The 27,500-nt window shown below is 37.9% G+C and overlaps 2 protein-coding genes across 3 annotated transcripts in view; both read right to left on the reverse strand.

Annotated features, from left to right (window-relative positions):
• nrip2 (nuclear receptor interacting protein 2) overlaps window positions 1–17,702 on the reverse strand; it is a 42,706-nt gene extending 25,004 nt beyond the window's left edge. Inside the window, exon 1 of the mRNA XM_038275722.1 lies at window positions 16,893–17,702. Within this exon, the coding sequence (XP_038131650.1) occupies window positions 16,893–17,048 (156 nt within the window). The 5' untranslated portion in view covers window positions 17,049–17,702. The remainder of the gene's footprint in view (window positions 1–16,892) is intronic.
• Window positions 17,703–23,697: 5,995 nt separating this feature from the next.
• klhl42 (kelch-like family, member 42) overlaps window positions 23,698–27,500 on the reverse strand; it is a 5,366-nt gene continuing 1,563 nt past the window's right edge. Inside the window, exons 2-3 of one of the 2 annotated variants that reach the window (XM_038275727.1) lie at window positions 25,538–25,731; window positions 23,698–25,471 (exon numbers count right to left, since the gene is read on the reverse strand). In XM_038275727.1, coding sequence (XP_038131655.1) covers window positions 25,017–25,471; window positions 25,538–25,731 — 649 coding nt within the window. In that variant the 3' untranslated portion in view covers window positions 23,698–25,016. The remainder of the gene's footprint in view (window positions 25,472–25,537; window positions 25,732–27,500) is intronic. The other variant, XM_038275728.1, reaches the window with a different exon arrangement.

The following is a 27,500-nucleotide window of genomic DNA, read 5'->3' on the forward strand; positions in this document are numbered from 1 at the left end:
CAAATTCACGTCTTCCTATCCCTATCCACATCTGTCACAACTCTGGTGGAATATTAAACTCTTCTTTGCATAATTGACTGTTTAAATTGATGTCCCCCTTTACTGTGTTTTTAGGGATTGTGCACAAAGTTTCAGCAACGTTGAGTTTGAATTTAATGCAAAAGCCAAAGTTTGATCTGAATTTTCTTTAGCAAATCAAGTTTTGATGTGTCTGAGATACTTTTCCAACTGAAACACCACCTACTTCCAGTTTGCATTCTGATTTGCCAATCAAATCAAAAAATTTGGTTGTAGTTCTTTATCATTCTCCAAGCTACTTTTTAAAATAAACCTATATCACATGCCAATCAGCTTCCCCTACTTTTTATCATGGTAGATATTTTAATCTTTGTCTTATCTGTTCGTAAAAGTCTATATGTGCAGCAGCATATTTCATCTGAGAGGTTTAAGGGTGTTTATTTTGGAGCAAGGGCTTATGCAATCTTCACTTTAGAATTTCACCCAAGGGGAACCGTTTCTTCAGATTACTGCAATTTAAACTCTGTTTTGGTCTAAAACACAGACCAGCACTGGTTTGGGAGTTGAAAACAGGCCAACAATTAGCTTTTTGGAGCTCATTTATCAAAATGATGGTTGCCCTGAATTTCTAAACAGCAGTCGGTGAAGGAAACCAAACTCCTAATAAGGTGAAATTTAAAAAAAAAATATATATATATATTCATTAAGATGTATTCTTTAATGCTTTATAAAAATAACATATTTAAGATTTGACTTTATAAAGAACATTTAATGAAAAGTAGTAGGGGGTTTATGTGTATATTTTAGCCTGAATGTATCATTTAGTTCATAAATTGGAGGAATTTCACAGTAATAACTTGTGAATCTAATGAAACTTTGCCGTTTTAAACTGGACAATCTTTTTCTCTCTGGTTTAAATAACCAACAAGAATATGGCTTTTCTGTGCAGTAAACCTGTGACAGACACTAAACATAGTTCCAAGCCTGAAAAGTAAAATAAGGCTCCTTAAACACAATCCTATATTTTATTTCACTACAAACAGCTGAGAGGTGAACAGGTTTAGCAGCACCAAAGGTTCAGACTCAATAATTCAAATAAAAACCACTTATGAGGTCTGCTAAAGTGGTTTTTATCAGCCTCGATGAGAGCAAACTAATATGATTGAGCATAATGTCATCTATTAGTGTTTCCATTATTTTTCTGATCGTTAGGCCGGACTGGTTCAGCTATTTAGATCAGTAGTTTAGATGCAGCCGTGCTTTTCCTGGCAGCAGTTAATCATATAATACTTTCCTTTCCTATGAAGGATTGTTTTTTCTACTCTGCATGATTTCAGAGTTGAAAAGGGAGATTAATCAGATGAAAAGTTGGAAGTTTCTGTAGAAAACCTGCGTAAACACAAACAGTTTGGAGACTAAAGGAAAATTTAAGCTGGCCAACTCTGACCTAAATAAATTACATGTTTAGCTAAATTTGTCAGGTTGAAAGAGCTGTCAGGCCAGCAAGGTTACTTTTTCTATTTTCATTATTATTTAATTTTTTTTAGCTGTGCAAAAATAAAGTATTCTGATTTTTCTTTTCTTTTTATATTGGTTTATAGTTATAGTTCCAAACATAACACTTACTTCATTCTTCATTCCTTCTTTATAAAGAAAGGCAAATGGTGTCTGAGACTTTTTTTGGTTAAGTTGGTTCTATTTTGTTGGACAAAAAAATAAAGCATTTGATCAAATAAGAATGCAATACCGGTTACTTTTTTTTTCTGAAAATGCTTTCTACACCATATCAGGTTTAATAAATTGATATATTTGTGTATCCAAGTTTGCTTTTGAGTAAAAATACTTACAATTTTGAATTCAAAATGAAAACTGTTTCATTAAGACAAATCCGTTGTATTATCCACTTTAAAAAGATTTAATTTTTTTCTTTTTTATGTCCATATGCATTAACTGCATGTGCTGTTGGACAAATTTGTATAAGTGTTGAACTTGGGGCGACACAAAATGATTTTGACGGCCTCAAGTGCACACTTTGGATACGCCTAAACTGGATTATCCATTTTCCCGGTTCAAAGATTAGCATCCAATTAAAGAGGAGTAAAATGCCTAAATACAATTGTATTTTTATTGCAGTGGCAAAACATCCTAGAAATTGAATGTGTTTGTTCCTTGAGGAAAAACAAATGTGTTGAGAAATAGCTGCTAACAAAATCTAAGGTTTCCCACATTTACTGAAATGTAAAAGCAATAATAACATCCTTTGCTCCTAGATTATAAATATGATCTCATCTCCCAGAACAACATTCTTAGCCGCTCCAAAATATGACATAAAAACATTCAGATAAGTGATGCATATTTCCTTCTTGCTTAAACATCCTTATATCAATGTTTAAAAACAGAGTACTGGGAAATAAAGCCAGGAAAGCTAACTTTATGTCACTGTTAAGTGGTATCTGAATGTCATCTAAATGCCAACAGATATATAGGAGCAAATATAGGGAGAAAAATACTTTTTTTTTTTTTTTTTCCCTTAACATGCATGTAGTAAATAGGTGGAGTTGGCTGAGCTCTTCTGGGACTCTACTGGAGCTGTGTCCTTTGCTCAGCTTCTCAGCAACCATTTCACACGAAGCAGAGGATGAAGGATTTGTGGGAAAAGCAAATCATGACTGCTGCTAAGCATAGTGTAGAATTTGTGACACGGTTGGCCTTTTTCAAAAAAAGGGATTTTATCTTCTATGAAATACCAGAAGACTTAAAATAAAAGGCTGGTGGCCTTTCTCTAATGGCTAAAAGTTGAAGTTGTTTTAGCAGGATTGTGATTCAAAATATTGCTCAAATCAACACAAATGATTGTTCACTTCACAGAAAATCAACTGTTTGACCATTTCTATCAAGTCAAGAAACTGGTGAGTGCCTTAAAGTCCATCCATCGCTGTGAGTCGTTTCTAAATTGTTGCACCAATTTCAACTCCACTGAATACAGCTGAACTCAAATATGAAGTTTAAGCCCCTAAACCTTTATGTATCGGTTAATTAGACAGAGGACAAGTTTTTAAACAAATTCAACAAGTGATTAGTTTGCACTTTCCTCATTACCAGCATGAATAATTCACCTTTTGTTAAATTCTGTACTTTGCCATCTGAAAAGGGACAACAGTGACAGAATCGGACCGAGTCATTCTGCACATTTTCTGCAAGCTGTGGAGAGTCTCTTCACAAACTGTCAAGTGTGACAAATTCCCTCCCTGGTGACGCATCTCGAGGTTTCAGCACTTTTTTTTTCTACCTCTCTCAGCCGAGGGTTTTTTTAACATCGATAATACGTCCTCCTGAAGTGCTTATTGCATAGGAATGTTATGCAAACAGCAGGCACCAGTTGGCTATAAGGAGTGAATCTGGCTGTACTGTGCAGAGATTGTTGTTAGCAGAATGGGTGACTGAAACTTTCATTAATTTTTCAAAAATCTATAATTCTTCTTTTATATTCAAGCTGTGAACATACCCTTCATACCATCCAGTTATTTATATATTTTGCTAGAAAGAAAGTAATTTCTCAGAAGTTTGGACCTTCATTGTAGATATGCTGCACTTTTACATTTAACCAGATCTATTTCCACAGAATTCTTCGCAGTAGCACTAAAATAACACTAAAATAATCAACTTTAATTCATAATATAAAGCAAGGGTTTTCAACCCTGGTCCTCAAAATCATCTTCTTAATAAGGTTTAATAGCAGCTGGCAAACAACTTGACTGTGCATTACGCCAACCTACCAATATGGATTGTGGAACAAAATGACAGTATTGTAGCCAATATACTGTATTTACCTGCTTTTCCTTATGTCCTAAATATAATAACTGAATGTCCTCCATCTTTATCTAATATTAATACTATCTATAATCAACAATATCCTAAACTTTGTTTTGGTCTTAATTTAATAAACTAAATCCTGCTACTGTCTCTTATCTATAATTTTTAATACATCTTCTAACCTATCCATATATTGATTAAATCACAATCCGTTTACTATTAAACATCTTAAATTATTTTGTGTAATGAACTAACAATCAGATGGTCCTGTTCTTCATGAAACCTATTCTAATTCTTTCTGGTGCAACTGGTTCTGAGATCTCTCTAAAGTGCTTGCCACCCTTTCTCTTTGTTTTTATAAAATCTCTGTACTTTTTTAACCTTTACTTCCACATATGTTAATCTTTAACCAATCTAAACCCACGGTAGTTGGTATTCCTGTTGTAATTCCTTTCACTGTTTTATTTTCTGCTATCACTTTTATCTCTATGAACTATTTTTTTCACTATATGTTCAACATTCAGTGCTTTGCTTTTTGTTTTGCTCTTCATTTTTGCAAATTACCTGCAGGTTTCCATATCTCAATTCCTTCACTATTCCCCCACTTTGCTTTTTTATTTCTCTAGAAATCAAATTTGGGCTAAAAGGACTCTGTTTATATTAAGCACTAAATCAAAACATAATTTTAACTTCTCTGACAACCTTCCTTCATACAACTCTTTTTTCATTTAAACTGATTTCTTCTAATTCTCGTTTATTTCCTTGATTCCCAAACCACATCTAACTGTAAACTGTAAAAAAGCCACGCTTGGATAACGAAAGCACATGCTAAAGTTCCTCTATCTATAAGCTACAGATTAATTAGGAGTACGCACAATTCAATTATTTTTTACGCACAATTTTATTTTATTTGTCTAAATAAAATAAACTTACAATAAATACTCATTTAAATGAGTTGGATGCTGAAAAATCTATTTTTCCCAGAGAGTCTGGCTCAACAAATCCACATGATAAAGTTCTTTGTGGTATAAAATCATTGGAATGGGTTATTGGTAAAAATAAAAATAAGCATATTGCAGACATTTTGTTTTTAAAATCACATGGGAGCAGCAACTTCAATAACAGAAATATTTCAGGTTAGGAAGCAACACTATTATTCAGCAGTCTTTTCATTTCCATTTTCCTCAGATGGCTTGAAACTCAAAGATAAATGGGTTTGACTAGAGAGGAACTGGTGATTCAGTCTGGAAGTGGTCGACTGTGCTCATTTGTTTTCTCTTCATACATGTTCTGCCCCTGATTTGGCTTATATGTTTCCTGTTGTGACCTTTGAGCTCCAGGCCATTTCCAACCAGCAGGTCAGAAAGACAGTTAATGTTCAACACTAGAGATCCTCCTCTTCGTCTCAGTCTATTTGGCCCTGTGTTTTTCCGCTGTATGTCTCCCTCTGTGTGTCAGATTAGAGGCTGATTGCCATGTGGACTAATTATCCGACTGCAACAGGCTCATTTCTCTCATCAAGCTCCTCGCATGAGCTTTCTAATGCCCTCTTTCTTATTCTGATGGACGTCTCCAGCTGCTGACATCCAGTCACAGTGAGCAGGAGGCCTGCCTTTTCCTCCATTTCCTGCTTCTATTGAGTATATTTATATATATATACGATTTCTCCAGCTGTCAAAAACCAGTAATGTGCCTTCATCACGCACTGACATCTCTTGTGTAACATCTGTGGAGACTTAATCTCTCATGACAGAATAAACTGCTCATGTGGTCTCCAGCGGCAATCCTCAGGGTCCATTTGATGCACTCCCTGGATATATTTTGCCATCATTTTTGCTCCGACTTTTGCAGTGATTCCCAGAGTTGGAGCCTCTAGATTGCAAATATATTACTGAGTGATATTGATTTGTTTTGTAGGGAAGATAAACATGATTATGGTGCAGAGGAAGAAAGTCTAGGGCAGTTAAAGATAGCTAAACACCTGTGCTGACCACAATACAGAGACTGTCCCTATGCAGGTGTTTAGTGACATCCATATAATTGGAGACTGGAAGAACTACAGTGTTGGTAATATTACATCATTTGACACTGTTGATAACTCAAATGTATAACAGCGCCTGGAAAACTGGTTGGGTCTTTCTGGTACAGCACTGGACTGGTTTAAATCCCAAAGGAGAGGGCCTTTTTCTGTCAATAGGTAACTTTGTACCCTAAGGGTGCTTCTTAGGAGCCTTGCTATTCAATATCTACAATCTCCCCTAACTCTGATTATAATAACATAAGTTACCATAACTTTGCAGACGACACACAGATGTACATTAAGATGTCGTCAGGTGGCTATAAACCCAATTTAAGCACTTAAGGATGCAAAGTTTCATCTAATTCAATCAAGGAATCTCAAAAAACTGTTGGACAAATTGGACCAAAGTCGAACTTTTATTCTAAAATCTAGGACATCATGGATTCAATTGCCCCTGCTAGAGTGAAATCCTCCCAATAAATGCATAGAGGAAATCAACATATGGATGTCTGAATAATATCGAACTGAATTAATAATTTTTGGACCAAAGGAAGAGATTTCAATATTTAACTAGCGGCTTCAATTAATACAACTAAACATGAATCAGACTCAAAATCTGGGTGTAGTGACGGACTCAGCTGAACTTTCAGATGCACATAACGACACCAACAGTCAGCTCTATGAACTTAAAAGCATATCCAGCATTAAAGAACTAATGTCTCAGCAGGACCTTGAAAAACTAATTCATCCGCTGATCTTTAGTAGAATTGATGACTGCAATAGTCAGACAGCTGCTGTCAGCATCCTCACCAGTACTAAGAAAGTGGAGCATCTCTCCCTAGTGCTAAAGTCCCTCTACTGTCTCGCCATTTCTGACAGATTAGACTTTAGTCCACAGATCACTGAATGGCTTTGCACATTTCAGACTTGTTGTCAGTCTTAAAGCCTTTGCATTATCTTACTACTGAAATGTTCCATATAAAAAAATACTCAGCCTATTGATACTGTTAGGAAATCCAGCCTTCAAGCAAGGTGGTGGAGGGATGATGATTTGGGCTTGTTTCAGAATCACAGGATGGACTGAAACAGTTGCCAGCTCTTTGGTTTCTAAGAGTTTAGAAACAGTTGATGCTTGATCCACTGTGGGTTTTACAAGTAATTAAATGGCATATACTGTAGAGGAGAGGGTCAAAACTCCCTTGGATCATGAGGCTTACCTAATTTTCCACATTTAGCATTATTGGCTTCATCTTTGTTTGTAATGACAGTCTGGAATCTGAAACGTGTTTGGAAATACTAAGCTTGTCAGTTGCAACCCATTTGTTACATTCACACAACAAACAGTGATGTCTTGCTTCTTCTTTCATTTGAATGGAGATTTTTCAATTTGAAACAACAAAGAAACAATATTGTTCACAGGAGTCTGTTGGAGAAATGATAAATAGGCCGCATGGTAGAGCATGCCCTGTCTGCTTACATTAAAGCGACCTGTGACAGTCGATAGAGTAGTGGCGACACTTGTAAATTAAATTTAGCCTGCGTTCAACATTATCTTGTAAAGCTGATTTGTTGTTATGTACAATTGCATGCTGTCTTAATTTAAATGCAATGCATGTCCCTTTGATTTGTCTGTGAAAATGACCCCCTGGAAAAAATTAATTGCCACCTCGGCTTCTGAGGTTTCTAAAGCAATTTTTTCCCCCTAAACTCTTAGTCCTCCAATTGCTTGGGTGGGATTGTATTTGCATAATATTTGTATTATTCATGACCACCAACCTCTGGTTGGGGAGAGATTTCTGAATAGTGAGATCTGCAGCTAGAAACGTTAAATGTTGATTCTGATTCTAGGAGAAAAGCTTAAGGAAAATTCTTAGAATTGTATTGCTGGACACATTGCATGTCCCACATATATCATAATACGGAATCAGTACACTATGATGCAAGGTTGCGTATTATTTTTATAAGTGTCCATACTCTAAGTATAAGTGTGATTTTTGTCTGAACTTTTTACTTAGAAGAATAGTTTTTGCATTTCCTCCTGAGCCAAATCTCCGTGTGCTTCTGGGCATGACACTCAACCCCAGGTGTCCTGCTGATCAACTGTTGTAGTTGGACTGAATGCATGAATATAATTATTCTGCAAAAGTAATTTAAGTGGGTAATATGACCAGTAAAATACTGTTTTTATCAATTTAACAAACATCAGATATTTAAAATGTATGGTCTAGTTTTAAATAAATCATCTCACTATTAACTCATCAAGAGAAACTGGCTCATTATAGCAGTCCAGTGTATTTAAGTACAAGACGGGGAAAAGAAATACAAAATATAAATAACCAAACAGATTCAAGGACACTTCAAAAAACACAAGAGGAAACATGTACAGTGTCAAGATGATGGTTATAAAGGGACAGATGATATGGTGGTAATGTTACTCCTCTTAATGTCTAGCGATATAACAATAGCAATAACAATACTTTTATAACAGTTTAGATTAATCACTTAACAATGGTGCTTTAAAGTGACAGGGAGTATTTAGTCTAGTCTTTTTCAAAATCAATTAAGGGTTTTAGGATCCATCCATCCATTTTTGTCTGCTTATCTGGGGCCAGAGGCAGCAGTCTAAGCAAAGATGCCCAAACTTCTCAATCCACACACACCTCCTCCAGCTGCTCTGGGGGAACCCCGACGCGACACCAGGCCAGCTCAGAGACATAGTCCCTCCAGGGTGTCCTGGGCCTTCCACATGGCCTCCTCCCAGAGGGACATGCCTGGAGCACCTCCCGAGGGAGGCATCTGAAACAGATGCCCGAGCCACCTCAGCTGACTCCTTTCGACGTGGAGGAGCAACGGCTCTACTCCAAGCTCCTCCTGGGTATCTGAGCTCCTCACCCGATCTCGAAGAGTGCCCCCAACCACCCTGCAAACGAAACTAAATTTGGCCGCTTGTATTTATGATCTTGTCCTTTCAGAGTGTGGGAACGTAAGTCAATTGGTAAATCGAGAGCTTTGCCCCCCGACTCAGCTCCCTCTTAACCACGACAGTCTGATACAGTTTTGGGATCCATAGTTAGTTAAATTAAGTTATGTCCTCACGTGTATTTTGTTATCTTGGTTGTTAAGTTTTACTTTACCCAGCAGGGTTGGGGCTTGGACGATGCTCCCACTAATACCATTGATGAAGTCTTTCAGTAACATTAGTGGGAGCTTCTACACCTTAAAGATTTTCTTATTTTTGATCAAATTCTCTTTACCTTTACAGCACAATAAATTGCCTTGAATAGAAATGATAAATTAAATTTAAACATCAATCATGTGTAGAAGGTACACTTTAAATTTTAAATTAAAGTTTTAACATTTTTGGGGATTCTTTCTGCATGGAGTTTTCATGTTCTCCCTGAGCATGCGTGGGTTCTCTTCGGGTACTCCGGCTTCCTTCCACAGTCCAAAACATGACTGTTAGGTTCATTTGCTTCTCTACAGTTCCCTTAGGTGTGAGTGTGTGTGAATGGTTGTTTGTCTCCGTGTTGCCCTGCGATGGACTGGCGACCTGTCCAGGGTGTACCCCGCATCTCGCCCATTGACTGCTGGAGATAGGGACCAGCACCCCTCGCGACCACACTTGAGATAAGCGTGTTAGAAAGTGGATGGATGGATGGATGGATGGATGGATGGATGGATGGATGGATGGATTTAACTATTTGTATGGATCTGAGCAAAAAAAAAACAGGCAGAAAAGGTGTGAATTCAAATTGAAATAATTTGAGGCTGAAGGATTCAGTTCCTACCAAATATTATTGCTATCCATTTATAAAATAGGATTTAAAGATGTTGTGATATATGCACTTGACTAAACAAATATTTGTGTTTTTGGTTCTTGTTTCTTCTCCTCTGCTGCTGTTTCTGTTTAGCCGGCTATTTTCAGCCTCCTGTCTTCCTGCTCAGCACCGAGGGGAGCAGCTGAGCGAGTGTCGCCGCCCATCCACAGCTCCAGATGACAAGCGGTGAGACAGGTCCAAGCCAACTAATTGTCCTAGAGCTAATAATAAAGCCTACATCTGAACCGATTTCACACAGCTTGTTTGTTTGGAGGAACTGGCAAAGGTTAGCGGTGCTTTCCATGGGAGAGCAACTTTACACTCGAGGGAAACAAATATCTGATATGTTTGGGTAAATAGACAGAGCACTTTGACTGCTTCTAGAAAAGGCAACAGACAAAGCAGTTCATAAAATTCCACTTTGTTAGATTATTATTCATGCACAGGAGAGGAATTATGACAGAATTAAAGTAATATTTTATTTAACTCTCTTCAGAGTGATACCTCTCTGTTTACAAGCCCAGACCTGTAGCTTTTGATTAGGCTCAGATGAACCTGCAGACAAGACATCCCCAACGCCCAGAGATGTGTACTTCTCAGATTCACTCATCTGTTAAAGTTACACTGGAAGAAACAGACAGCTAGACTGCAGGGCAGCACACTGAATACAGCAGCAAAGTAGAACGCTTTTATTTATGTTCTTGCTGTTTTTCCTCATGTTCTCCATAGAAATGACATTAATTTAGATGTAAGAAAGTGATTTAACATCCTGAGGTTCTAAAATAGTTATTGTAATTAAGTAAAAACAAAGCAGGAATCCAGTACCCAGATATCCCCATATGTTTTGTTGCAGCTCCTTTCTTTGCATCTGATCATGGGAAGCTTAGCTGGACTTTGTTTCATTCCCTGTTTTTGAGTAGATGTTGATATTTTCCTTCTTTAACTTAAATTATTATAACTCACACAGTGTCATTATTATATTCAAAGCATTTTTTTTATTTGTGTCCTTCTTTTTATGAGAGAATTTCATTATTTTATTTAACCTGATTAAATAAAAGGATAATTTATTCGATGATGACCTACACAGGCCTGATTACTGCCAGACGTGTAAGAATGTAGAAACGACTTGAATGGGATCTGTAAGACGACATGAATCTATCTACAGAAATATAAGATTAATGAGGAGGGTTCGGAGTGGCCTAATCAAAGTCTGGACTTGAAACCGACTTAGATTCTGTTGCGTAATCCTAAACAGGTTATTGGTGCTAAAAAAAAGTCTCAAAAGGGTGTTGAATCTGCAAGGAAACGCAGGTCGAAACTATAGATATGCTGCCATGACAGAAAAAAAAGTTTATTTTATATTTGCCTTCTCCTTCATCGGTTAAATTAAACTGTAAAAAAAACATCAGATTGTTTGCTGTAGCCTGATTTATGTTTTATTCCTGCCCATTTATGCTCTCCGGTCTGTCCTGTCCACTGTGTAACTCTGCTCTTACATAAGACTGACTTTGTTTTGCTGCTCTTTAGCCTGAGGTGCTTTTACGCTCAGCCGCCGCAGCAGCATCACTACAGCCATGTTTGCTGCAGCATGCTAGAAAAGGGTAAAATCCAATTCTATAACACGGGAGCAATGAAGAGGAAGAGAATAAAAGGCTGGAGGTGGGTAAAGGGATGAGGTGCAGTGTAGCTGGTCTTGTTTATGCAACATACTGTATGGTTTTATGTGAATATCATGCATCATGGGACAATTCTTAGCATATGATTTTGTTTTTTAGGTTAAAAAAAACTGTTCTGAACACATCCAACACCTGAGCCCACCATGACCCAGATTATTGTTTAACCTTCATCTTTTATACTGTACAAAATGAGGTGCATGAATGCTGCGCCAGCATGAAATACCTACGATAGCAGAGAAGCTTTTCACTCTTTGAACAGGCAGGATTACAGCTACAGTAGCAGGAGAAACTAGGCTCATTTCACTAAGATAGTAAATCATTTGAAAGACTAATTATTTTTTCGTGCTTTTGTTCCTATAATCTTAAGTCAGAAGAGCAGGTGAAATGTAGAAAGAATCCATCTCTTTCTTTTTGTTTTCTAAACACAATTTGATGCAGAATCTTGAAGTATTTTTTTCTGTGTGAATTTTGATGAGAAGCAACAAAAAAGCTGCTCCTCTTCTTGCAGAATGATAAACTTAAAGTTCGGAAATTGCTTCATAAATCTATGATACATGGGCATATATTCAGTCACTGTTGTTGTCACCCCGTTTCCTACATAGCAAAACATTTCCAGTCCTTCCATTACAAATTTATCAGCTTCTATTACTTCTCATTTTTCCAGCTGCATCAATGAAAGCAGTAGATTTATAACAATGAACTGTATAATATTACGTATAACTACAGTTCTTTCAAAATGTCAGTATTTTCATATACTGTCTTAAAGGCTTTCTCAGCATCAAGTCCTTAAAATTACAAGTAGAAAAGATTAGCCTTTTAAAATTAAACATCTGTTTTGATGAGACGAAAAACAAAAATAAATAAAACAGTTCAATCTCTGCATATCTTATCTGTGAAACTCAGATCAGAATGACATCTGGATCAATTTTCTGCATTGAGAGATCATGTATTTAAATGTTTAACTTCTGTATACTTGCATCTGCTTATCACATTGGCTTTTGATACGTTTAGTTTTTTATACAGAGAATATTTGTGCTATAAATTCCTTACTGGATAACGACTTGGAGGATTAAGCTTTTTGAATTTATTAGAGTTAAAACCTTATTGCAGTTTTCACCTTATTGTTTTAACTGTGTGGTTGTGTTAAACTAATCTGCCTAAAGAAGCCGGCAGCCATACTAGGCATCATGTTGAAGGCTAATGTGACCATAAAGATAAGATAAAGCAATGTCTTGGAGTCGTAAAAAGATAATGAGCACCCAGATTTGCATGTTGTAAAGCCTCTTACCTCCTTGTGCAGAGCAAAGTAACCAGCTTTAATCTGCACCTGAAGGTTGCATGCAATAAAAAAAAAAAAAAAAAAGCATTTCTATAAGATCCCTCGTTTGTGAACTTGAAGGCACCTGCGTGTCATTTGGCTTGAAATGGATCTGCTGTGCCTCTTTCTGCAGCACCACCTGGCCCGCACAGTCGGATCACACATAACTGATTATCATCATTCACAGGTAAGTGTAGAAACTTTATCAGGTGGTAGATTTGGATGTTTTAAGTGTTTATTTTATATACTTGCAATTACAGATTTCTTCTCTTAAACAGTTAGGGTTCATATCGTAAAAACAAATTTCAATATCAGATAAAGATGGCATTGGTATTTACAATGGATATTCTCATTACTGAAACCAACCTGACTTTGTTTGAATCTAATCACCCCCCCTAAACCTACTAACTGGTTATCAGAAACGACTGACATCAAGCGTTTGTGATAACTAGTAATGAGTCCTATACACCACTGGAACACTGAAAAAAATCAAAATCTAGATAAGTCACTTTTTCTTAAAATAAGTGCATTTGTTCTTGGCTTGAGGAGGTAAAAGAGACATTTTGCCAATGGAACAAGACAACTTACACTTAAAATAAGAAAACATAATTGCATTGTCTTATTTCAAGTGCATATGATCTAATTATCTTATTTTAAGAGTAAAAATACTCATTCCATTGGCAAAATATTTCATTTACCTACTTAAATTAAGAGTAAAAGCACTTAATTTAAGAAATTTTTACCTATTTCTAGATTGTTTTTCCAGTGAAAAATTTGGCCCATTCTTTTTTGCAGCATTGTTTTGAGGTAGTCGCCTGTTTGCAGTAATATCACCTCCTTCTCTACTGGATTGAGTTCTAGACTTTGACTGCCACACAAAAAGATTCAGATGTGGACAAATATCTTACTAGAGTGTTTTGGTATCTCTGTCCTGCTACATAAATCAGCAGCAAAATGGAAGTCAACCATCAGCAGAAACATAGCCTTATTGTATAATCTTTAGGGTAATATTGCACTGAATCAGTTTACACTTTGGATATGGAAATTATTAATGTTTTTACAGTACATAACATTATTAATAATGTTAAACCATGCTGATAAAATAAATGCATGCAAAAGATGAGCAAATATTAATGAAATGGTTTATTTACGGGCGCCAAACTGAAAAAAGAAGCAATGTTTTTGAATCAAAGTCATATTTTTAGCTTTTTGTGATTGTAGCTGTTTCCAAGGCTTTTTGCACCTTTTTTATGTAACCTGATGCATTTTTATGTCCTTCTGGTCTTTTTGAGATTTTGTTCGCTTTGATGTCTTCTTGAAGTAGCACTGATTATTTTTTTTATTTTTTTTTTTTCCTTTCCTGTTTACTGTATGTCTTGTCTCTGTGTTTTAAAGCTACCTTCACTACAGTGATGTCTGGGGCTATTTCACTAAGACTATATAACCTTATTAGTGTAGTTTATTGTTTACATTAATTGGTGTTTTCTTCCTGTTTTGTCTTTTTGATTTTTAGCTTGTGTCAATTTGTTGCATTTGAATTAACTGGAGCCTGTTTTTGAGGGATATTCCAGTAGTTCTGAGTCACTTTATATTTAACTTAATACTGAACCCTAATCCTTTGCGGTTTTTCAATCATTTTGTTTCAGTTTGTTAGTGACTGACTTAAAAGTTACTAAAAAACACAAAGGATAGGAAGTCCAAGATACATAAAAATGACGTCTGTACCTAAGCACACGTGCAAAAATTGAGGGAGGAGATCTAAATACATCTATTATTAGACTGAGCAGAATAATTGAAACTCAGCCAAATAAGGAGAGTTGGTTGAATGTTTTTCTTGCAGCAAATGTCTGTATTAGAATCTGGCAGACATGAGAGCTGCAGCCTCAGAGCGTTATTTGCAGAGCACACAGCTCTGCGAGGGCTGTGTCCCTATGCCAGAGAAATGTATTGAAGTTGTTGAAAAAGCTCAGGGGAATCTGGGATGCAGCCATTAAACCCTGTTAGAGTAGCAATAAATTGTGAGGATTATTACAGGGAGTTCCTCCAGAGTGTACATAACCGCTTGGCTTTAGGAGGCTTCGGGGGGGAAAGGAAGTTAGGAGTTTTGACATGTTCCTCTTTATATGCAGGACTGTGTTTTATCCTATAAAATGTGTGAGAGGAGTTGCACAGTGAACCATAAACAGCTTTGACGTTTCTTCTTCTGTGTGCAAGAGGGTTCATTCTTTTTCCCAGGAGGTTTCACTGGCACTGTAAAGCAGCAAGGTTTTCACAGCAGAAAAATCTATTAGTGGTTACAGAAAATAGTGCTCATACTTTCTGGTTCATTAAAGTTGCTCTTCTACTGCATGGACCATAGGTTACCCAAAGTGATTCCTCAGAAATTAAAAATGCTATATTTAAAAACAAGACTACAAAACAGCAAAGAAGAGCAAATTGGATAACAGTTTGCTGATGGACCAGAAACCCATCTTCTGTAAGACGCAGTAGAAAAAGACAAATATTTAGGTCTAGGTCTAGAAAAGTTAATTTTTCTGTTGCAACATTACTAAAATATTATAAGCAAATACTTTTTGACAAACAGCAAATTTATGGTAAAGACAGATTCAACTTTAGCATTTAAAGCTCAGAGCAGATGCTTGCTCACAGTTTGTCTCAACTAAGCTGTTCAAACATACCAATATTTTTTTCAGCCATTCTAATATAGATTTCCTGCTTAGTTTGGTGTCAGTGTCCCATCCTGACTAATCTTAAACTTACAAATATATCTTTACTTATTTAGAATACTATGATATCCAGAGGTATTCGTGGAGGAATGATTGTAATGAACTCAAATCCTGAATTTACAAAACAAGCCCAGATCATGACTCCTCCACTGCCATACCTGACAGGTGAGCATGCCTACCTCAGTGTGACCTGGTCAGATGGCTCATTCAGACACACAATGGCAGCAAAGTCCTGCAACTGTATTCTTTTAAAATGTCATCAACTACCCATTGTTTTCAGATTATTCATGATCAAGTCCTTAAAAGATCCAAGACGGAAACCAAAACAATGCCTTTGCACAACAACTCATTCTGCAGAATCCCAGGGCTTCTTAACGAATATAAAGGGATAAATTGACCATTAAGATCTGCTATCTCTCTTCAAAGGACATGCCAAGAAAACCTCCAATAGGTGACCAGGAAACATCCTAATCAGGTCCATGAACCAAAGTGGCTCAATGCTGCCCACCCAAACTCTTCATGTCAGCCCAGCAACATACAGGGGAGGTTTATATCTTGTGCTGTAGATCACTGATGAGGATAAAATGTTTTAAAAAGAGCTGAGCTCATTAATCACCATAAAAAAACAGAACTTTTATTAGTGCAACCAAGGCTCAATATGTGCCATCTATCTCCAACTCCATCCTGCATCACTGGTGAACTATAGCTAAACTCCTTTACCTGAGGCAGACGCCACCTTTCCCCTCGTTTGAGTATAAGGCACCAAAACATTTCACACTTGGCTTCAGATCATAGCTTAAAGACATTAGCTGAGGTTTTGTCCTGGAGTCTCCATCTCCAAAACCAGGAACGCCATAATTGGAGTCAGAATCAAGACACAGCCTTGCTCAAGCTTTTATTCAAATGCAGACCCCGTTAATGCTTTGATGATAGCCGGAACTTTATCATTTAACAAACTGTGGCCAGGAGAGATGGAGCTTTTAGATTTTCTGAGGGCTTTGACACATTTCTCTGAGCATTTCTTCATTTAAATTTATAATGAAATTGGTCGGATGTTTACTGTCAAGAAGCTGAGTATTTACAGCTGCATATAACAAATGGTTGGCTTCTTAAAAATTCAATACTAATGTATTTCTGGTTTAATAATATCCTGGCTTGTTTGCTCCACCTCCATCCAATACTAAAATGGCTTAGGGTCTGATACATTTTTATTAACTCCAGGAAATGCTGGAACATCTCTGAAATATCCACATCTTTTTTTATGCTTTCCAATCTTGTAAATTGTTATAACCAGTTACTGGATAGATGTGTTGCTTCTCTGAGCTAATTTCTGCCCCCAATGCAGCGAACTACCAGAACTTGTTCCATTACATACGTGGAAATCATTGAATAAATAGTTTATTTGGTCAGTAGCTACTAAAGTGATTTAATCTTGGGGAGTGCACATACTCAACCTTTAACATCAGCTACAGCCTCCCTGCAGTTGGAGCATGCAAAACTCACCAGGTCTTTGGAGGTACCGAGTCTCTTAAGCCCATCCAGGGGCAGCAGGTCAGCCGAGTCCTTGTGTGTGAACTGGGTGGCCTGCTTAAGACGCCTCTGCTGGTGCAGGATGGCTTTGTCCCGGATGGCCAGCTCTCCTTTCTTCGTCTCACTCATTGTGTCTTTGCAGGAGACAGAGTGGATGTCAGGATTTCAGGTTGCTGCTTTAATGCTGCAGAATAAACGTGCAGATGTTCCCCTCTGTCTTGTCAAATCCTGCTCCTCTTCCCTCATTTACTTCTCCTGAGCGCTCTTCTGATGTAGAGAAGCATCTTCATCCCTCTCTGACTGAACATATGAGGAAGGTGGGACTAGGTCTATGTGTGGTGTTTTCTGCCCTCCCCTCAGTGCTGTCAGTCCTTGGATCCTCCTCTTCTCAGTGTTTGCTCACCATTCAGAGCACATCTCTGACTTTACAGAGGGATGACAGGACGGCTCTCTGGGCTCTGTTATTGCAATACAAAAAGATGATGCTGCATGCAGTGTTTGTCCAGCTGGACTGGATGAGGTTGTCCTGCTGAGGGAGATTACTGTGATCTGACCTCCCAATGAAGATCAATCTGGCAAATATTGATTTCCTCTCTCCCCTACTTTGATTGTCACAGTTAAAGCCAGAATCCAATTTCTTCCTTCCATTCATTCACCACCCAATGCTATAAATATCCCATCCAGGCTTTGTCCATGACCTCTAGACAATGTCCCGTTGGAGACGCTGCAGCCCTCAGGTGAGGAAGGTTTGGATGACCAACATGAAGAACTTTGATAAGGAAAACAAACGTTTCCTCATCAGGATACAAAACGTTTTTCAAACGGTCCTTGTGAAGGTGAAAATACAGAGCGCGTTTAGAGCTGGGGGGGTTATTTAATGGTAAGTGCTGCCCCCTGTTGGATAAATCTGTTTTCTGGTAAACCAAGAAATAAACATACATTTTAACGGTTCTATACATTTCCTGGCCCCTATTATGGCCCCTGTACTGAACACATAATACTTAACAGAAATTCTAATGATGCTATGCACATAGTTACTGATAGGTCCTTTGGATCTATTTCATTCTTTTTCTTTACAAATTCTGTTTTACTACTTATTCAAAAACAATAAGGTGATAGCTTCAGTGGTATTGAGATAGGATCCCAGTTTTTATCTGTTTAATGTTTGTTTTTTTCTTTTTCACAAAAAAATGCTTTTTTCAGATGAATTTAACAGTTTTTCTTGAGTTCTAAATCAGTTTTTATAGAAAACGTTAGTTTTAACTTTAAGTCAAAAATATCTACAATTCCTAAATAATAAATGTATATTGACCTAATAACAAATATATTTTTTATTGAACCTATTCGAAAAGAAATTTCACTTCATGCAGCTCTCTTAATATATTTGAATCCCTTGCCTTGTTTTTTATTTTATGCTTTTCTGGGCCCCCATGAAAACATGCTGCCCCCCTCCTGGCCCCCTGGTACATTTGGTCTAGATCCGCCACTGTTCCTCACCTTCACTAGACGTGGAATATACTTTTGTATATTCTGCTGTAAAATTAGTCCTATATTTTTGTTTTTTACTAGAGGATTCAACCTCTGCTGTTTCACAGGATGCTTTCACAGGTGGTAACTAGGTGACTGCCAGAGAGTAACCCAGAAAAACTTATGGGACTGATCCAATCAGCTCTCTGATCAACCGGTCTCCTGGAATGCTGGTTGAACAGAGCATCGCTTTGGACAGATGCGCTGCACAGGTTTCACCAGTAATCTCCTCCTCACATCCCGCTCTCTCTTGTTGCGCTCACATGATGCATGAATTATTGTCCGTTCGCTCTCGCTCTCATTAAAAAACACCACCTCCCATAGTCTGAAATCTGGGATAATTTATCCGACTCGCCGGCATCCATGAACAACTATCGATATCAGGGAGACTCCTGGGAACTTCTGGGAGACTTGGGATGTCTGGTGTTGTGTTGTGTTCTGCTTCCGTCTCCTTGATCTGCTTCCGTCTCCTTGAACCCCAGTCGGCCTCAGCAGATGGCCGCTCACACTGAGCCTGGTTCTGCTGGAGGTTTCTTCCTGTTAAAAGGGAGTTTTTCTTCTCCACTGTCGCTACAAGCATGCTTAGTGTGAGGGATTGTATTTGAGTCAATGCAATCAACTGGTTTTCCTTAGACAGAAAACTTTGTATCAATTTGACTGTATGATCTGGTTGAACTGTAAAGTGCCTTGAGATGACATGTGTTGTGAATTTGGCGCTATATAAATAAACTGAATTGAATTGAAATTCCTTTAGATAAATATGCGCTGTGCTGCTGCCATAAACACCTTATTTTATAGATGTTAGAGATCGACCTGTTTTTCTAGTTTACTCCTGTTTCTCTGACTGTGACTGGCTAGATGAGCTCTCTTCATCCTCTGATATATGAGTTGGCTCAGAGCTCGTCTGTCTGGCTGTGTGTTTCCTGGACAGGACCACCTTTTACCTTTTTGTATCTCTGCTTCTGTCTCCATGAACCCCAGTCGGCCTCTGCAGATGGCCGCTCACACTGAGCCTGGTGCTGCTGGAGGTTTCTTCCTGTTAAAAGGGAGTTTTTCCTCTCCACTGTCGCTACAAGCATGCTTAGTGTGAGGGATTGCATTTGAGTCAGTGAGTCGATGCAATCAAATGATTTTCCTTAGATAGAAAACTTTGAATCAATCTGACTGGATGATCTGGTGAACTGTAAAGTGCCTTGAGATGACGTGTTGTGAATTGGCGCTATATAAATAAACTGAATTAAATTGAATTGTTCGGTTTTATGACTTTTTGTTTTACTTCTGAGGTCATATAGAATTCAAAACATTTGTGATTGCATGTCTTCCAAGTCTGGTAGAGAGAGGAAACAAATATGGATTAAAGAGGGGAAATTTTGTGTGTTTCAGTGTTTTATTCTATTCAGAAATGCATTGATCTAACTGGGGATATTAATGTTGTAACTCAAAAGGCTGTTGAAGATGCTGATAGCTGTAGCGGTGTGTCTTGCACGAGATCTGTAGATACCTTTGAATGAAGACACCATGTTTATGTGCAACAATCTGGTGAATAGGAGGCTCAATGTTGGTCCGGTGAAAAAATCAGATCTGTTTTGTTCAGACTGTCATGAAAAGATCAGATACAGGTCTAATCTGGGCAAAAAAAATGGATTTGGGTCACTTCAGGTTGCAGTGTGAATGTACACAAAGTCAATGTGGAATCATAGTACTAAACTGGCTTCAAGAGTTATGCTTTTTATTTTTGCATTTCAAATCCATTAATATTTTTGATTCATCTTTATATGAAATCATTGGCATTTTTGCTCAAGAGCTTCAAGGTCATGTGATCAATTGATTTAAAATCAGTGTGGGATCATGGTACTCCACTGGCTTCATGAGATGCACCTTTTATTTTTGCATTTGAAATCTCCAAATATTTTCAATTAATTTCATATATAGCCCTAACTATTAACATTTTAGCTCGATAGATTTTCAGCTTCAAAAAGTACACTTTTATTTTGCAAACAGGAAGTCGGTACACAGTGCTTTTTTTTACTATAAAGTATGTAATACTGGTGCACTTGGAGTATTTCAGAGTTCTTCCTCCGTTCACAGTGTAGCTTGAGCCAGGGGTGGATCTAAAGGGGTGGCCGGGGGGTCTGTCACCACACAATCCGTACTGGTAGCACGATTCGTACGATACCAAAGCTGATATTGATAACAATATTCCTTTAACAAGATCGATTCTTCTTATTCTCTGCCACATGCACTAACTGCAGCAGATTCACCAGTCTCCCCATCTGTGTTACAGCACTTTACTGCTCCCCCTTCACTTCTCGTCACCCGCTCAGCCTGGCACCTCAGCTCTCTCTCCACTCGACACACAAACGCGATGCTGCCTTTCAGACGCCGGAGCAGAAAAAGATGAAGAAGAGGAAACGGAGCACAGTTTGTCTATATTATAATGCCGTAAATGAAACAACGGTAAGCTGTCTGGTTTGTATAAAGCTGGTTAAAAGTTTATATAAATACATGCAAAACCATAAGCAAGAAAACGTCAAGCCACGGAAAAGGAGAGAGGAGACAAAACTTGGCTCATGGCCCTGACAGAACCTCAACCCTCAGACAGTCGTCACTGATAGAGGTCTTTATATTAATGCTCTGAACTTCCATATCAATGCATTTTTGCACAGTTTTTTTCTCCCACTCTGTTTACATTTGATCACTGCTGCACTTTATACAATGGAAATGTTCATTTACTCTCTATAATCTGTACTAAATGAAATTCTGTTTTGTATGTACTCTGTGTATACAATACAAGACTAAAAGTTGTCTAAATCTAAGTCTAGGTAAGTTCAGACCTCAAAAGAATATCCAGGTAGATAAGAGTCATCACCTTCATATTAACTTTTAAAGTAGATAATATATGTCATATGTTGCTGGACCCACTTAGAAAGTGTAATTAAGACCTTGAAAGAACCCAGTATATTTATCGCATTAATAAAAAGGTATGTAAGTGGGCTATATTAACTAATCCTTTATTTATCCCACAACGGGGCATTTATAGATTTAAAGCAACAGGCAAGAGCACACAATGCAAACAAAATTACATAAGGATTGAAATATATTATATAAAATAGGTGGATTAGTAAAAAAACACTATTAACCGAACATTACTGATATTGTTATTCAGTTGTAACAATGAAATGAAAATCACAAAAGGTCAACAAGGCCATGATACATCAAGTTTAAATGTAAAAAGTGTCCGTATCGTATTCATATCGGCGATACTGACCCTGTATTTACTTAGTATTGTATCAATTAGAAATTCGCCCTCGTCTAGCACCATCAGCTAATTTGCACATGTGCAACCAGATATACATCCGGGTCGCACTTGATTGCACTTTATAAAATACATCTGAATAAAGTTTTTTCCTCCCTAATGTGTTAAAGGTTAATACGGTATTTCCTAAGAAAAGTAAAGCAGTAAAATCCGTTCTGTTTTATCACTCGTCTGTGCACGGCCTGTCCTGGAAATGGGATCCTTCGCCACTTCTGGGAGCTAACTTTTTTGGCTTTGAATTCAAACATGAATCTAATCTTTTTTTATTTTATTTTTTTCCTTTTGTGTAAACCTTATGGTATACCGTGCAGAATCGAAAGAAAGAAACAACTAAAATGGAGACAAACATGGTTTAATTATATTTTGCCGGAGTACTCTTACTACTAAAGAAAAGTCAAATATTTTTTTAAGATGTATATTAGCATTCTTTACTGATTTAAGAATAAAAAGAAGTACTTTTAGTACCATAATTACATTATTTCTGGCAGCCTGATTGAATATCTGCTTGAATATGCGTAAATGAGCTGATGGTATGGATCGTGCCGCCCATAGCCAATCACTGGTCACCCCAACCAGGTGATTTGTTGATACCCTGGGATTTAATTCAATACCTAAGCCTGATTGTTGCAGCAGTGATACCATCATGTGGAATTTCTTCCTTTGACATTTTAACGCTGGTATATTAACCAAAAGCTGAATACAAAAATGCAGCATAAAATCATTCACAACACTTTACTAAAAATAAAGAGGATGAATATAGAATGTTTTCTTTTATGGATTTGTTTTAGGTTTTATGGGAGAGTTTGTCTCTGCAGTCATCTTCGCTACAGATAGAAAAAATATTGCTCGACTAATTTAATGTATATGTTATATAGAACCATAAATTAATTTAAACTGCACTAATGAATAAATATATACATAGCTTTATCATCAAGGACCCTAATGAAATCTATCTTCAGTGATTTATAGATGTTGTGTACAATTCATTGTCCTTTTGGTTTATTTTGATCAGTATAGATTGACCATAAGATGTTTTTGTCGCCTATCAGTTTTCAGCCACCTCTCATTGCATACTGGCCCCTGCCTGAACAGTCCTATGCAGATTTTTTGGAACCACCCCTGGCCAGGCACCATGCTAATGTGGCCCCCTATGGAAATCCCTTAGCTGCCCATTGGCCACCACAGTAAAGATTCCCTGGAACAGCCGCTGCTGCGGGAAGAGGAGATTCACCGGAGCATCTGTGAAATATCTATCGATCATCCAACTTATAACTAACTTAACTGCGGTTGTTTTGATGCCATTATTCCAGCAGACAATGGCAGAAGAGATGGCACTATTCACACGGTGCATGCACTAAAGAAGCAGAGCTTCCTTAGGAAGTACAGTCTGCTGTCCCTTCAGTTGCATTTACAGTCCAGTCAGCTGCCCAATGCTTCTCCACCACCTCCAGCTTTTTTCCCCATGACTGGATTAACTGTATTTGACTAGTTCCATTTTCTTCTGAAATCTACAATCTTCTCTCTAGATTTTTTCCCCTTTAGGATCAGATGATTGTTTCCACACCTGCCACAAAGCCACTTACCAGCTCACTTTACTCACCTTCTCATTCATCTCTGATGCACCCAGTCTGCCTCATGAAAGAACTGTTCTTATGCACAAATTCTTTCTGAAAAATCTCATAGCAGTAACTTAGGAGAAGATGGTGATTTCACCATTTTCTCCAAATATCTGCATGTCAACCATGATAAACCTTTTGTTTTACTCAGGGTTAAATAAGAACATGTTTTGATTTATTTTGCTATCAGAAACAGATCTGTAGCTGCAGAACTTCTTCCAATTTTCCTCTATTATAGGTAAATAAAAACTGGGATGACTCAAGAGGTCTATAGTCCCTTCATTTAATGTTGCTTTGTAAACAGGACATCAAACCAGAGCCCTGAACATCCTCTTTATTCAAAATCCAACCCCAACAAATAATGCATTTATCCCACAGAATACACAGAGGTTTATTTCAATGCTCAGCCCTTCATTCATAAACCAATATCCACCTAAAAAATAAATAACATCAACAGCATTTTTGGTCAGATGCTGCAACTTAACAAAGTCTTGCATTCTGTGCTTTATTTTCTTAGATCCTATGATCTGCAGTTGCAGAAGGCACACATTGGACTCTGCTTTAAGCTTTTAGTGTATCAAAGAGGAATAAAATAGGACTAAGCAAGGCGCTTCATTTCCTGATGCTTTCAAGGATTTCTCATTTCTGGAGCTGTAAATGTAAACTATAACCCCCGTCTCCGAATATAAAAGAAAAGTAACTTTAAACTCTATGGTGAAATCTAAACATGGTGGATTGTAAACATCAGGAAGGTTTTAGCCCAATCAAGGGAGAATTTTGATAGTTCACTGCAGCTCTGACAGACTTCAAACCAGTCTGGATGGAGAAAGGTTTGCAAATGCAGAAGTTAAGTGACCACAGAAAATATTTCCTTTTACCCCCTCCTACATCAAGTGTTTACTAAATGTTTATATAAGGAGCAGAGGGGATGTCTTTTTTTTTGTTTTTTTGTTAAACCTGGTTTTACCATTTCAAGACAGACTACCGTATAAAGAAGGTAATATTTCAAACAGTCTGTAGCGTCTTAGGCTAGTAGAAATCATTGTAAACATCAGTTTGATGTTGCATCAAATTCCCACTTTTTACTTGTAAACAAACTTTTTATCAAGATTTTTTTTAAGACCATCAGCGTATTTCGTAGTTGGAGAAATCATTAAGAACATCATTTAAAAAAAAAACAATTTTACCCGTAAAGGTTTGTTGATCTTTAAACTTAATGAGCTGGTCAGAAATGATTCATACCTGTAATTATTTGGGAGCAAATCATTTCCAAAACAGCAAAGCACTGAAATGAACAAGAAGTTTGTTTCTCTGCTGTGGAAGCATGACCTCCTACATGTTTAGAAATTTATTTTCTGAAAATCTTTCCCGTAGTGGAAACGTCACTCTGATTCTTCTTCCTGATTGAACCACAGTGTAGATGTGAGTGTGACATCTTGGAGCTTAGAGTTTTATTTTAACTGGCTGGAAGAAGTTTGTGGGTTTTTGGTCTGATCCGATCAGGTTATTTATCTGTGCATCATCCTAAATCTTATCTCCACTTTAGTGTGTTTGATGTAGTGTATTCAGACGCTGTCATTTCCCACAGTCACAACAAGCTGCACTGGTTCCTTCGGTCTGGTCCCAGTTGACCGTTGGTCATACAGTGTTGGGGAGGTAAAGAGAACAGAGCAGCATGTTCTGCCCCAAAGCCGGGAAGCGTCTGATGGCCTCCCAGGCGTCAGAGAATATGTTGTATTTCAGAAAGACGCGGTGCTCCAGGCTGGTGGGCAGCCCAATGTCCCGGCTCATGATGTAAACGCCGTCGTTGTGCAGCGTGCACGTCAGGTTCAAGCCTGACTTGGATGTGTTCTCCTTCAGATGGGTCCACTCCCCCGTTGAGACGTTGTATGACTGCACCGTCAGAACGTCCTCTGTCTGGCTGGGACGCCGCTGCCTCCGGCCTGCTTCAAGTTCGTGGGTGTAGCCGCCCACCAGGAAGATGGTGTCCTCCACAGAGAGCATCTGCTGCTTCCGGATGTGAGCCGGACACGTCTGGAACACCGACCAGCTGTCGGAGGTGGGGCAGTACCGTAGAACGCTGGTGTTTCTATCTGTCAAAAAATGCATTACATGAACAAGAACTTCACAGCCGTCAATAAATCTGTTAAGATACAAACCTCTTGCAGTGTATCCTCCCATGACGTAGATCATACCCTGACACTCACAGGCTGAGAACTCAGCCAGGGGGTCGGGCATAGACGACACACAGGTCCACCAGTCCTGCTCAGGGCCGTAACACTCCACAGTGCCCAGACACTGACCTCCCACAGCGTACAGCTTCCCCTGCACAGCAAGCAGCTTAAAGTTTGACCTGGATATGAAGACAAGGACATCGAAACGTGACGATTATTTATGTTGCAAAAGTAATGTAACAATCACAAAACAAACATACAATTATCATATACTATATATTGTATATTGTATGTTTTATATTGTATATAGCTGTAGATTCTGTATATAAATATATATCTAATTTGTCTGCATCATCAACGCAAAGTCAAATTCCTTGTAAGCAAAGGTGTCAAGTAACAAAGTACAAATACTTTGTTAATGTACTTAAGTACACTTTTTAGGTATCTATAATTTACATTCCATTACTTATTTTTCTTCCTACGCCTTATTTCTACTCATTACAGTTTCACACAAGTATCTGTATTTTCTACCCCTTACATTTTTAAAACAAATGTTACTCGTTACTCTTGGCTTCGGTTTAATGTTTATAAATATTATTTCCCGTCATGTGCTCCATCCAATGCAGATCATTGGCTCCATCCACATCTAGTAAAAACTAGTGTCATTGGATGAGTCATAGAACGCAAACACTCATTGGTTAGCTAAAGGAAATCATCAGAAGCAAGCAGGTGTTCTTCAAACTGCAAATGTGAATTGTCTATGCCATGCTACAATGATGGATTCAGAAAAAGATGTTTGGAAGGTCGGACACAGGCGAGAGTGTATCTGAGATGGAGACTGAGACCAACAAGACCTCCCTCATCCTTTGCCCTATCAAAGAATTTTTTGAAATAGTCAGAAAATTGAGCTTTAAATTCATATAGTGGCATCTGGCTGTTTTTTTTTAAAGGTTACTTTAGATTTATTTTGTAATTTTGTATACACAAGTGTAGACAAAAAGAAATTTCGTTTAGAACAGCTCTCTAGACAATTTATTTTTTAAAGTGCAGCCTTGATAAGGTAAGCAGCAAGTGTTGAGCTGCTACTAGTACTGCCCCCAGCTCCTGACTCAGGGGAGGAAGAGGACTATGATGATGATGATGATGATGCTGTGAGGGTGGTAGCTTCAACAGAGGCTGACGTCGTTGAAGCAGCAGTGGTGCCATCGGCAGGTTTAGCAGCGACAGACGATGCTGGAGAAGGTGTGGAAGCCGGAGGGGGCCGGGAGGAGACGGCTGGGAATGTTTAAGCATTTGGAAAGGAAGCATCTATAGTGCTCTCCTCATTTTCACCTGCACCTTTATACTTTTATACTTTAAGTAGTTTTTGGAGCACATACTTTTTCACTTTTACATGAGTAAAGAGGTCAAGTTGATACTTCAACTTTTAGCGGAGTGTTTTTAAACTGCAGTATCTATATTTCTACTTAAGTAACAAATGTGTGTACTTGTAAGTGCAAACCTAATTGGCAATTAATCTTATTCTCTAAATCCCATTATTTACTAAAACTAGGTACAAATTACAGGCTAACCCTTTAAAGTTGTTGGATTGAAAGGCAGGAGAATAAAAAAAATGTAGTTTAAAATAAGTTATTGTACTTATTGTAGGAGGGGCGTTCAATAAGTAATGCCCCTGACCCACTTCCAGATGTTTGATCGAGCTGAAATTTTGCATGTGACGTTATTTAAATCTCTGTAGTTTAGGTAGCAAATTACAGCTCTGAACTATTTGTGGGTTCTGACTTACAGGTGTTTGAATTGAGTCTGAGTTTCGGAGACTTTTGACCAAATGAAAGAACTTATAGTGATAATGTCCCATAATTATCACTATAAGGGTGACCAGGCCACAACCAATGTACGCTGAAGGGTGGCCGAAAGTGGATCGGCACCAGAACCTCTGGGTCAATCT

The sequence above is a fragment of the Cyprinodon tularosa genome, unplaced genomic scaffold (assembly GCF_016077235.1).
Source record: "Cyprinodon tularosa strain WSP-4 unplaced genomic scaffold, ASM1607723v1 ctg976, whole genome shotgun sequence".
NCBI lineage: Eukaryota > Metazoa > Chordata > Actinopteri > Cyprinodontiformes > Cyprinodontidae > Cyprinodon > Cyprinodon tularosa.